The sequence below is a fragment of the Marmota marmota genome, unplaced genomic scaffold (genome assembly GCF_001458135.2).
Source record: "Marmota marmota marmota unplaced genomic scaffold, marMar, whole genome shotgun sequence".
Taxonomy (NCBI): Eukaryota; Metazoa; Chordata; class Mammalia; order Rodentia; family Sciuridae; genus Marmota; species Marmota marmota.
In genome coordinates, this window is record NW_026000093.1 from 30,913,674 (window position 1) to 30,926,041 (window position 12,368).

Here is a 12,368-nt window from a genome sequence, read left to right on the forward strand (position 1 = left end):
CTAACAAAATGTACAATATCATTATACACAGAAAAGCTTTGTTTTGTACAACTTTTTTCTCTCTTAAGTTCACAATCTACAGTCCAAACTTAAGATGGTTTTTATTTTGGTGTATTTAATAACAAACCCATAACTTGAGGGTGATTTAACAAATGGCCAGAGTCTTTGTGATTCTTTTCTCTCCTGTGTCACATTCTGTTTGCAAGATAATTGTGCAGGACCTCTGACCATCATCTGAGGTCAAAATGAAAAGGAAGTGGTGAGGCTATATCCATAGTATGCCTGCCTTCTTACAGGATGATTTCCTAAAAGCAACTAGTAGATTCCCATTTGTCTCATTGACCATAATTTTAACAGGCTCAAATCTATTTTTTAAGCTGAGAAAATGACATTTAGATTTTTATTCCTATCTTGGAGGTGGCAAAGCAGAAGAGGACTACAAAAAAATATCTGTTGGGTTAGCCAATGAACAGTGTCTGCTGCCTAAAGGAAACAGAAGTTTGGACTGGCAGCTGAGCTAATTCTGGAGAAAGTCTTCCAGGCTTAATAATCCAATGGAGGAGTTTTCACACTTCAGCAAAGGCCTCCCACTATAATGCGACTATTGTTAATACCACTCTGATTACAATTAGCTAGGCTGCAAACATTCTGTTAGGTATCTAAGGTTTATAGTCACTCTCACCAGTTGCTATTACAACAAAGAACTACCCATCATTTATTAAGCATACATTGGCTGCACTGTTTTTTGTTGTTCTGTGATTTTTCGTGCAAATGACAAACATAAGAAAGTGGCAAATGAGCTGTTGTAATTTGAGACTGGCTTAAACTATGGTCATATGACCATATTATGCTCTGGTCAAGAACCTCCCTACAGCTTATTATTCACCAGCATTTCTAAATTTGAACTCCGTATTCCTTGATCTCCCGGGCATTTTTGTTTTTCTTTTAAAGAACAGTTCACCTTTTTGCAATCACTGGCTGGTGATGGTAACTGTTAGATCAAGTACCAGCTGTGATGAGTTGTCACCTAAGTATAGTCCAATATGTCACTCAAATCTTCATCAGGACAAAAATACATGTGTTCTAATGAAATAATTTAAATAAGGAAGATAATTGGAATTAAGAGAAAAATAACATAAAATAAAACTACAACTATTACTATAAAAACATAACCCATAAAATCCCACAAAGTAGCTGTAGGTGAACTACAATTTGGCTCAGAGCTGTCCAAAAGGCATTGTCTATTTTATTAGTACTGGAGATTGAACCCAGGGGTGTTTTGCCACTGAGCTACATCCTCAGACCTTTTGGAGATAGGGTCTCTCTAAATTGCTGAGGCTGGCTTGGAACTTGTGATCCTCCAGCCTCACCCACCATTGATGGGAAGTAATAGCATCTTTTTTTAAAAAAAAATTATTTTAATTAGGTATATATAACAGCAGAATGCATTTTGATTCATTGTACACAATTGCAGCACAACTTTACATTTCTAGTTTTACACGATGTAGCGTCACACCATATGTGTAGTCATATATGTACCTAGGGTAATGATGTCCATCTCATTCCACCATCTTTCCTACCACCATATATGTTGTCGAGGATGTGGGGGAAAAGGCACACTCATTCATTGCTAGTGGGACTGCAAATTGGAGCAACCAATCTGGAAAGCAGTATGGAGATTCCTTAGAAAACTTGGAACAGAACCACCATTTGACCCAGCTATCCCACTCCTTGGTCTAAACCCAAAGGACTTAAAATCAGCATACTAGCATCTTTAAGGTACTAGCATCTTTAAAATAAAAACAAATCAACTGTTTAGGAGAAGTATAGGTTTCACAACTACTGAGACCAAAGAGAATTGCCTCCTCTGAGTCCTCATAAAGGGTATACTGTGATATAACAGCTGCCAGCATTAAAAGCACATGCATTAAAAATATCAAGTTTTGATGATCAATTTCTCCTATCAGAAGTCAACAGCATCAAAACAAAGTGCAATGTAATAAAGGTATTTTTATGAAGAGCTAAAATATGGATCAAGTATGTAGCTCTCTTTAAGATCTTCAGAGGATAAAATTGAGATTCATCTCTTTACCAGTAGGGCACCCAAAACTTCTTTCTTGTAAGTAATAAAATCCATTTCAAACCAGGAAAACGATTTTTAGATTTAAGGCCATTCTTCCCTTCTAATGCCACAGATAGCTGAACTAGATTACATACATTACATACAGTTTTCTCAATTAATGTTTGTTAAGTGGCTACTTCAGTGGACAGGTGAAATAAATTTTAAAATGTGAAGTTTTATGGTTGCACTACTATTATGTGAACTTAATTCTTAATAATGTAAGTTTCAAGACTGCAAAAAGTATGTTTAATTTAGTTACATTTAACTTTTTTTATTAATAATGATTACATATGAAGAGCATTGCACCTATTCACAAAGATTTTTCAAAGATATCAGTGATATAAAGTACAAGCTCATAAGGAAAATCAGACTCATTCCACATCTGTAAAATGCAGCAGCCTTTAAACATAATTCAATTTACAATAATTATAGGGAATAGGGAGGACACAGAAAGTGGAAGGGGAAAATGGTATTCAACTTCTGAACAACACAGCTACTGTTGTAATGAAAATATAATTTATTAACAAATATAATAATACTGGGAATAAAATGAATTATAAAAGTAAAAAAAAGTCAATTCTAAATATAAATAATGGCGGTTTACCTAGTCAACAGAGTTACTCTTTACCCACCTAGAACTTTGTAAATACAAAGTTCTGAAAAGTCAGAATTTCAAAGTGTAAGGTTCCCTTTAAGATGTGTTGTGCTATAATCTCTGGAATTTGGCAAACATCATCTTGCTTTATTAGCCTCAAAATGGTATGTGTAAATGACTTAACTTTTTAAGCTTTATGTTAACTCTAGAATAATAATTTTAAAATGAATAAGCAGTTTCATTTAATATATTCATTTCTGTCTCTAAGGATAATAAACACATTTCTAATACACTTTGTGGAAAATGTTCTGAGCAGAGCATATCTGTGCATTTTGAAAAGACTTTAAATTTTAGGTATGTTGGTAAAAAATAGTCTCCTTTTAAGATAAAAAGTTAACAAATAGCCACGGGATATGTTGATTTATGTCAGTAGAATTTTAAACAACTACATCTTAGTATGTACATTAAGACATTAATAAACTTTTAGTTAGTAAAGAGAAACAAATGGAGACTTATTCTATTTCCTTAGCAAATGTCTCTGGTTTGAGAAAGCTTATGAAGTTCCACATAACAACTGAGATTTCAAAATGCTAGCATGATTACAATGCATATTAACAGCAACATGCAAACCAGTAGAAACAAAAATAAATGACTAACTTCAGACTATAACAATGAAACAAGACATTTTAAATAACTGTACACAAAGCTGAAATAAGCATAAACATTTTTCAAAAGGCTGACTCACAAAACCTAGGAGATTTTTGTAATATGAAGGCACTACATAATTCTGCTAACTCCACTTACTAAAGAAATTTAAGTTACAATTAAACTTGGCACAAATGAGTTTAATTTTCATAAAGTGCATCACTTGGCTAAATACATTAAAAAGAAAATCAGCCATAACACAGCGTAACAACACCTTCACAGACACAGAAATAAAACCACAATGCCATGGGTTCAAGCCATTTAGGAAATCTGCAGTGTCTATGGCTTTCTGCTTTCTTTTTTTGTACAACTCCCAATTTCAAATATGTAGTGTATTTTCAAAAGAATATACCTTGATTAGCAAAGAGAGGTAGTGTTCTGAAAAAGGAAAACTCACTCAATCTACTGATAGAGATTTAAGATGATGATGTGGCAAATAAGCTAGTCTAACATATCAATAAACTGGGACATTTATAAAATCTTTACCAATGAATTCACTTTTAAAATCAAGGCTATTTTGTCACGTTAGCTATTATATGATTATAGCTCTTTAAATGTTTTCCTTTGGTACTAGAAAGTCATTCTCCTCTTTTAAATAGTATTAACATTTCAAATAAGGAATTTTTATTTGGAAATGGCAAACATGTCAACATTTAAAACTCAACTCATCTTTACCCTTACTGTGATGTTCACTGATTTAAGCCATTAATGAAAATATGTCATTTCAGAGATACAAAGAAGTATACATCACCCAGATAGTAACATGCAACTAATTTCCATTTGACTAATATAACTGTTGATTATACACACACACACACACACACACACACACACACACACACACGTCTGGAGCATTATACAGGCAAAACACCATAATAATTTATGTACAGTATTTAAGAATGTAGACCTTGATAACAGAATTCTAACTAGATTTTTTCAGTGTATTAAATACAAAGCTGAATAGAAGACAATTAAAAGCAGCAATGAATATATTTCCTATCCCAATAACTTAAAAAAACTTTTATGTAAACTTTATATATATACATTCTTGTTCTTTTCGTCAATGTTTCATAGTCCTTTTTTTCTTTTTAAATGGTATTTGCCACTCTATTCTAAATTTGCTGAAATGTTGAAATGGAGAGCTGCTTGTGTTTTGTATTAGTCTTCTTCAGCGTTATATGCCAATTCTGCTACTTCTATCTCTGAGGTGGCATTTTCAGGTTCACAGAGGCTTAGGTGTGGCTTACTATCAGCTCTGTAAAAAAAGAGAACCATATCAATGAAGGGATTGCCATTCCACTTTATTAACACCTCCCTTTTCTTCCCCCCAGTGCTGGGGATCAAAACTAGGCCCTCATGCATGCTACGAAGGAACTCCACCACTTTGCCACATTCCCCAACCTTCATTTCTTTTTTTTTATTATCTTTAAAAATTATTTACCTTGAGGAAATACTAAACATTCAATGTAAAAGTAATAAAATACTCCATTAAAAAAGACAGAAATTAGTATTTTTAAGTTGTAATTATCAGGTAACACGTTTGGAAATGTATATTGAAGTAAATATATAAATAAATGTATTTTAAACTCAGTTCTCCCAACTACCATTAACAATAAAAATTTACTTTGTTGTTACCATAACAAATAAAATTTGCTCTCATAATTATAGTTCAACAATTACCACTAAAGTATTGATGATTACCTTAGATATATATATGTAATAAAAATTCTATGTACTTTCAAATATATTATCTTTCATCATTCTATTAAGGAGGCAGGGTGGTAGATATTATAGTATTCTATTTTTTGAATGAAATGATTTACAAAACGAATTCCCTCTGTCAGAGGCCAGATATTTCAGGCATAGCTTTGAAAAAAAGCAATGAGAAAACACACAGGCTGATGGCAATTTTAGGGAGAACCTGGAACACCTATGGTCCGTTTGTTCAAAAGATGCAGGACACAATAATTCTGAGTGTATAAAGAATGCTCTTCAGAATTTTAGAATTATTACTTAAATGATTAGGCTATAATAAACTAAATATTATATACCTAGATTCTTCATCCACGATATCTTGATCAACTTCAACTCCACAGGACTCCACTCGTAGGATCCGTCCACCTTCTACTCCTGATACATACAGTGATTCTTCAGCTTCTAAAGATAATGTTCTAAAGTATGTTACAGCAAAAAGTTATTTTATATAAATAAAATAGGTATAAAATAGTAATATGTTTATTCCTGTGAATACATGTAGCTTTAGTAGTCTTCAGTTGTTGCATCTAATGCAGTCACTTTGTCAATAAATTGCTCACCGTAAGAATCAACAGAGAAATTAGTAGTTAAAATTAAAAGGATTTTAAGCCTCAATTTGATATATGCTGATGAGAAGGTAAATACGTAAATAACCCAAGAAGGTTTTCATATGTGAAAAGTTGGCATATATGCCCAGAAATAAAGATACTACTTAGGTTACAACAAATAATGTTTATCTTTGTTGAACCACTAGAGGTTGATTTTCCTGATGTCCCCCATCCTACAAATGTTCAGCCTTCTAAATTAAATCAAAAGACAATTTATCCAATTTACAAAGAAGGAGGCCAAGATTCTGTGACTTTAAGAATCAGAAACTTCTGAGATCATTAGGGTATGTAGCCCAGAGTATTAGGAGTAGAATTATACTACAAAGGCAAGTATCACAACACACCTGATTCTGCTCTCTAAAGCATTTATGTGAAGTTGTTTCTCACTGAGCAGTTTCTTCAATGATTCCACCTCTTTTTGTTTTTCAAGTAGTTCCCTCTGTAAATGGTAATTAGTCTCTTCTAAAGTTTCACAGAAAGCCTTAAAAAATGCAGAAAGAGAATAAAATTAATTACTGATGCAGTATTTTTCTTAAGTGCATTACTGAAGAGTCAAGAAAACAGATCAAAATCACAAGTATATTTACTCTCTTAAAATTTACTCTCTATACTCATCTTTTTAGGTCTCTATTATCTTGGCTCTCTTAGTCCCTAAGTATAAGTCCCTTTTCTTTAGAATTATTATAGTAGTAAGCCAGTTAGACTGAAAGTGGCTATATATTTACAAATATATTAACAGATTTTTAGAAATCATGTTAGAATATTACGAACAGACTTATGCAAATATACATGAAATTTTCAATTTCTAGAAACATACAAATTATCAAAACCGACTAACTGAATCAATTGTCAATAATTCAGTTCATTAGTATGTTCTTTAGAAAATTCTGCTGGCGTTTGTTTGGAATTATAATACATTTACTGATAAATTTGGAAAGTATTACCTTCATACTATTGAATCTTCCTATCAATAGATCTTTGCTTATTTAAGTCTTCTTATGCCATCTTTACACATGCAAACAAAAGCATTAACCCCCACCCCCAACACAACCCCTATAACTTAGCAAAGGAGGAACAGAAGATAACTTCCTTAACATAAAAACAAAGAGAATAAACAATTTACAACCATCAATGGCTTACAGTAAACACCATATGCTAATGGTAAAATGTAGGATCATTTCCTTTAAAATTAGGAAGGGAGAAAAATGATAATGGCTTCAACTTAACTCCATGGATCTGTGCTAATACAATGAAATGAAAAATATTAAGGACTACAAAAGATAAAAACATAACTGTTAATATTGGAGGTGATATGACTAACTATACAGAAAATCCTAAAGGATCTATAAACTAAGAAAGTATTTCAGCAAGGATGTGCCATACAAAATAAATATATAAAATCAATAATGTAACAGTAATAATTTAGAATATAATAAAACACCAATTATGATATAAAAAATGCTAAGAATAAATCCTATGGCTTTTCTTAGAAGTTTAAGAAAAATATTAAACCTTTATTGAAGAACTTTAAAAGAAGACTTAAATAAGCAAAGATCTATTGATAGGAAGATTTAATACTATGAAGACAAAACCTTTCAAAATTAATAACTGTATTGTAATTCCAAACCAAATGCCAACAGGAGTTTTTAAGTTGATTCTAAAAGTCATATAGAAGAGTAAACAGCCAACTTTGAAGAGTAAGGAAGAAACTCCTTGATCTGCTTGATACCAAGATTATATATGAAGCTACAGTAATAAATACAGTCTAGGGATAAGAGACTATCTAGACAAAGCTGATTGGCCAAAAATAGTCACAATGAATGTTTTATGATTAAGGAAGAATTCCTAACTAGTTAAGGAAGGAGGAACATTTCCCTAAATGATATAGGGATGAATGGTCATCCATACAGAAAAAGCAAAGTCAATTAAAGGACCCAAGTGTGAAAAGTAGAAGTTTAAACCTATTAGAAAAAAAATTAGGAGAGTATCTTTACATCATGGGTTTAGGGAAGGAAAAAAATCACAGAAAATATGACAAAGGATGGAACAGGAAATTCACAGAAGTCCCAAAGAGCTACTAGATAGAAAAGTTTTGTAAGCCAGTTGGTAATCATGAAATAAAAGGCTGACAATATTCAGTATTAATGAAAACATGGGACAAGAGGAAAATATATTGTGAGTGAAAGTATAACAAATTTGGGAAGTAATTTAAACATGTCATGGCATATGTTTATACATACACAACATATACAACAACCAAATGATTACACTCCTGAGTTGAATTATTTAGCGACTATTTATTAAGTTGTAAGGTATTTTTAAATAGTCCTTACATAAATTCTTGGGTTTCCTCCAATATTAAAAACCATTTAGTAAGGAGGTATTTCTTAGGGAAGATGTATGTAAGAGGAAGAAACTATTTTAGAATAGTTATTAGAAAAATGTGCTGATAGAACTATTTAGCTCTATTAATGAGACTATAAAAATGGCTTATATTCCTAGAAAACAAAAAATGAAAAAGATATATATAAATCTAATTAATTATATATATAAATCTAATTATTATAATGCTAATTAAAGGTGAATCTATGATGTATATAATTTTCTTCTGTGGCAGAGAGTAACTGTGCCTCAGAACTGGAAAAATCACCTAGCAAATGATCCTAACAATTGATTACATTAATTATCCTAATTCAGACTGTATTCTTTGCCTTTCTAAATTTCTCAAAATTAGGAACAAGAAAATCCAGCTCTCAACCTTTAGAATAACTGAAAATTGGAATTTGAGGAAAGAATAGAAGCTTTAATGATTTTAGCTTTAATTATCTGTATTCATAACATGTTTCTTTAAGATGATTTTTTATAATTCATTTCTAATTATAAGCTATTCATTAAAGCTAGTATACTAAGACTTCATTTTGTCCAATTATATTATCTCCATACAAATAATAGATTTCAATTTTTCCAAAGGAAGATAGAATAAATTTAGGTCCTTATCCTTAATCTTCTCTGTTCGGGTACATGAGAGGATAGAAATGACAGCCTTCAACAGGGAGTAAGAGAAGTAGGTTAGAGACAAGGTTTACTGGATTGAGGATTCCTTAGTCTTCAAATAAGCTCAATAATCCCACTCTAAGGGATGTAGATTAATAAATCATTTTGAATTTTTTCTTAAAATGAGAGGCTGCTTAAGGAAATACGCAGACTAAAGAGATATATCTCAAGATCACTAAATATTTTATTTTGAAAGAAAAGAACACAGAATTTCTTTAAATTTATAATGCAAATAAATCTGTGAGCTAGAAAAGAAATGATAAACAATAATCTTCTTTAGCCTAATGTACACTTAGAAATTTGACTTTCCAAACAAATTCTAGATTAACAATATGAACTGGAACAAAAGTGACCACATATTTCTGGGGAGAAAATATCACAGACTTAATTCAGGCAAGTTACTAAACAAACCCACATAATAAGAAAAATAATAAGCACTCTAGGGGGCAGGAATCAGAATCAAGAATTGTTAAAATATATTACCTAAAATGTCTGGTATTTAACAAAAAATTATGTGACATGACAATAAACAATGTAAAACTAAACATATTCAACAGAATCCAAGCAGTCCATAGAAGCTGTATTTAAATAACTTCAAGCATTGGGTATATTAGACAATGGTTTGTAAAGTGGCTATTACATATCTTAAATGAACTAAAAGCAATAGAATTAAAGGTATTTAATACTTACTAAATATCAAATCTGAATAAAGAGAAAGAATATAATATAAAATAAGCAAATGAAAATTCTGGAGTTGAAAAATCCAGTAACTAGAATGAAAAATTAATAGGAGGGGCTCAACAGCAGATTTAACAGGACAGAAATATGAATCCCCAAAATTGTAGATCAACAGAAATTACCTAATCTTAAGAAAGGAGAAGAAAATAAATGAAAAATGATTGAAGAAATGAATAGGACTTCAGGAATATGTGGTAAGACATGAAGTATATCATGAAGTATACCAAGGAAAAAATGGATTGAAAAAATACTTGAAGAAATAATGGCTAACAAATTCCCAAGTCTGTTGTATAGCACTAACCTATCAAAACTAAGAGGCTTATTAAAGCCAAAGTGTCATAAATACAGAGTGTCACACCTTGATACATCATTACCAAATCCTTCTGTGAATCTAGCCTACTTCTTGAAGAAATAGGCCACTTTAACACGTCAACTGCTGATAGATATTGAAAGCAGCAAGGGCAAAATGACTCAGCAAGTATATGGAAACAATATAATTAAAGGTGGACTTTTCATTAGAACAAACAGAAACCCAAAGGAGGTAGAATGACACATTCAAAGTACTGGAAGAGGACCTATCTGTAAAACTATCACTCAAAAATGAATAAAGAAGGTATCAATGTTTGAGGGCACAAAACTCTCCTATGTTATTAGTAGGAATGCAACATAGTACAGCAACTTCAGAAAACAGTCTTTGAGTTTCTTTAAAAAGGTAAACATAAGATTGCCATATGACCAAACAATCCTCCTCCCAAGGATCAAGTCAAGAGAAACAAAACTATTTCCACACAAAAGATTCTATGAAATTGTTCACAGCATTAGTCATAGTAAAACTGGAAGCATCAATGTCCCTCAACCAGTAACTGTGTAAACAAAATATAGTAATGAATACAATGAAAAACCATTCAATAATAAAAAGGAATGAAGTAATGATAGCCAGATGCAAAAGACTATATATACTGTATGATAATTACATACACACATCCACATCCACACATTCTGTATGATTCTATATATGAAATACCCAGAAAATATAACTTTGGAGAGACTAAAAGCAGGGTAAAGGTTGCCTTGAGCTGATTGCAAAAGCTTATAAGAATTTTTGTTTGAGGTGATGGGAATATGCTAAAACCAGATCATGGTGATGGTGGCATAGCTCTATAAATTTATAAAATACTATTAAATTTTACATTTATAATGGACAAGGAGCATATGAAGGGAGTTTTTGGATAAAGATCTTACTTCATTGATGCTGCTTTTTAAAAGCTACAGTATTCACACTAAAACACAAAGAACCGTCTCAGTTTAATTGAATACAACACTGCTAACCTATCAATTAAATCTGTTCCATTTAAATACCATTAAACATTTGGGGAAAAAACTTGCATAAAATGCAAGCTAATCTATTACTACCAAATCTTTCTGTGAATCTAGCCTACTCCTTGATGAAATAGGCCACTTTAACACGTCAATTAATGTAATTTGAGTAGCATCAAGCATGAACTGAACTGATAACAAGACTATTACTTGTACTTCTGAAGATAAGTTTTAAATTTGATTTTAGCTGTAGGTTCTTTACTTGGATATGTGAATAGAAAAAATTCAGTAGGCAAATAATTCTATTAAATGTAGTAAAACAAAATTTCTAAGTTACTGTTTTTGAAACAGTTAAAGAAGACAGGATTTATTTTAGATCATCATTGACTACATGATGCTTACGAGTTTTTATTTTTTCACTGAACTAGGTCCATGCATTTCAAAGAAAGAAACCTTTGACTCAAACATTAAGAGCTTTCTGAAAAACTCTCATGGTCTGAAATGATAATATTTTGCTGCTTGCAAATCTAATTCAAGAAACAATGTAGTTATTGTACTGTATTATTTGTTCTTCTTCCATGTGATATATAATACAGCACTTACCCTGCTTTCTTCTAGGCTATCAAATGGACCTGGTGGATCATCCAGACAAAGAAATTCTCTCACTGCAAGGCTTTTCAAAGGTAAAAAAAATTAGCTGGGGTATGAATAAGTTTACAAAAGATAGCAAGAAGCAGAAGTTACTTTGAAGCTATAGAGTATTCTAACCAAGTAGATTTTGCTGATACACCAAAATAAGCAGTTGGTCATGTGTCTTAATATTAAGTAACAAAATACACATAACAATCTATGAAGGATACAAAATCTAAACCCATTTTCTAAGACCTTATAACATAATAAGAATCACAACTTTATTGCTACATACCAACTACAGGACTTAAAATATAATTAGAATAATGGTATAAGAGACCAATCTAAGTAATGATTATTATTCTCAGCTAGTAACAAAGTCATTATCCAGTTATGAATAAATATAGTTTCTAATTTACACTTCACTTGTTTTCCTTTGGTGGATGCTTCTAAATAACTAAAAAGCATTTACTCTGAAACAACTGAAAGATTGTCCTGAGGTTGTTTATTATGTTAATTTACTTAGTTTTAAAACAATGTTATTGTTTATACTTTGTATTTATCAGAAGTAGGTTAAGAAGGCAGATAACCAAACATTTTTTCTTTTTACTGAATTTCTTTATAACAAAAATAGCTCCCCCTTCTACCAAGCAATTTTTGGGGTAATAAACGACTTTATGTGCATGTCAAAGCATAAATGTGCAGTCTTTATTTTTTCATTTATAAAAGATAAGATTACGATTGCTTGATGGGCTACATAAAGGAGATGACAACCTATGCTGAAAAGAGAATGGGACTTTTGAGTTCAGATTGTCAAGATAGGTTGATGATGATGGGAAGCTCA

At 31.4% G+C, this 12,368-nt stretch overlaps 1 protein-coding gene across 1 annotated transcript in view; it reads right to left on the minus strand.

Annotated features, from left to right (window-relative positions):
• Positions 1-2,372: 2,372 nt before the first annotated feature.
• Positions 2,373-12,368, minus strand: part of Snx16 (sorting nexin 16) — a 30,904-nt gene continuing 20,908 nt past the window's right edge. The window contains exons 5-8 of the mRNA XM_015485921.2: positions 11,498-11,567; positions 6,130-6,266; positions 5,474-5,593; positions 2,373-4,677 (exon numbers count right to left, since the gene is read on the minus strand). Of these exons, the coding sequence (XP_015341407.1) occupies positions 4,581-4,677; positions 5,474-5,593; positions 6,130-6,266; positions 11,498-11,567 (424 nt within the window). The 3' untranslated portion in view covers positions 2,373-4,580. The remainder of the gene's footprint in view (positions 4,678-5,473; positions 5,594-6,129; positions 6,267-11,497; positions 11,568-12,368) is intronic.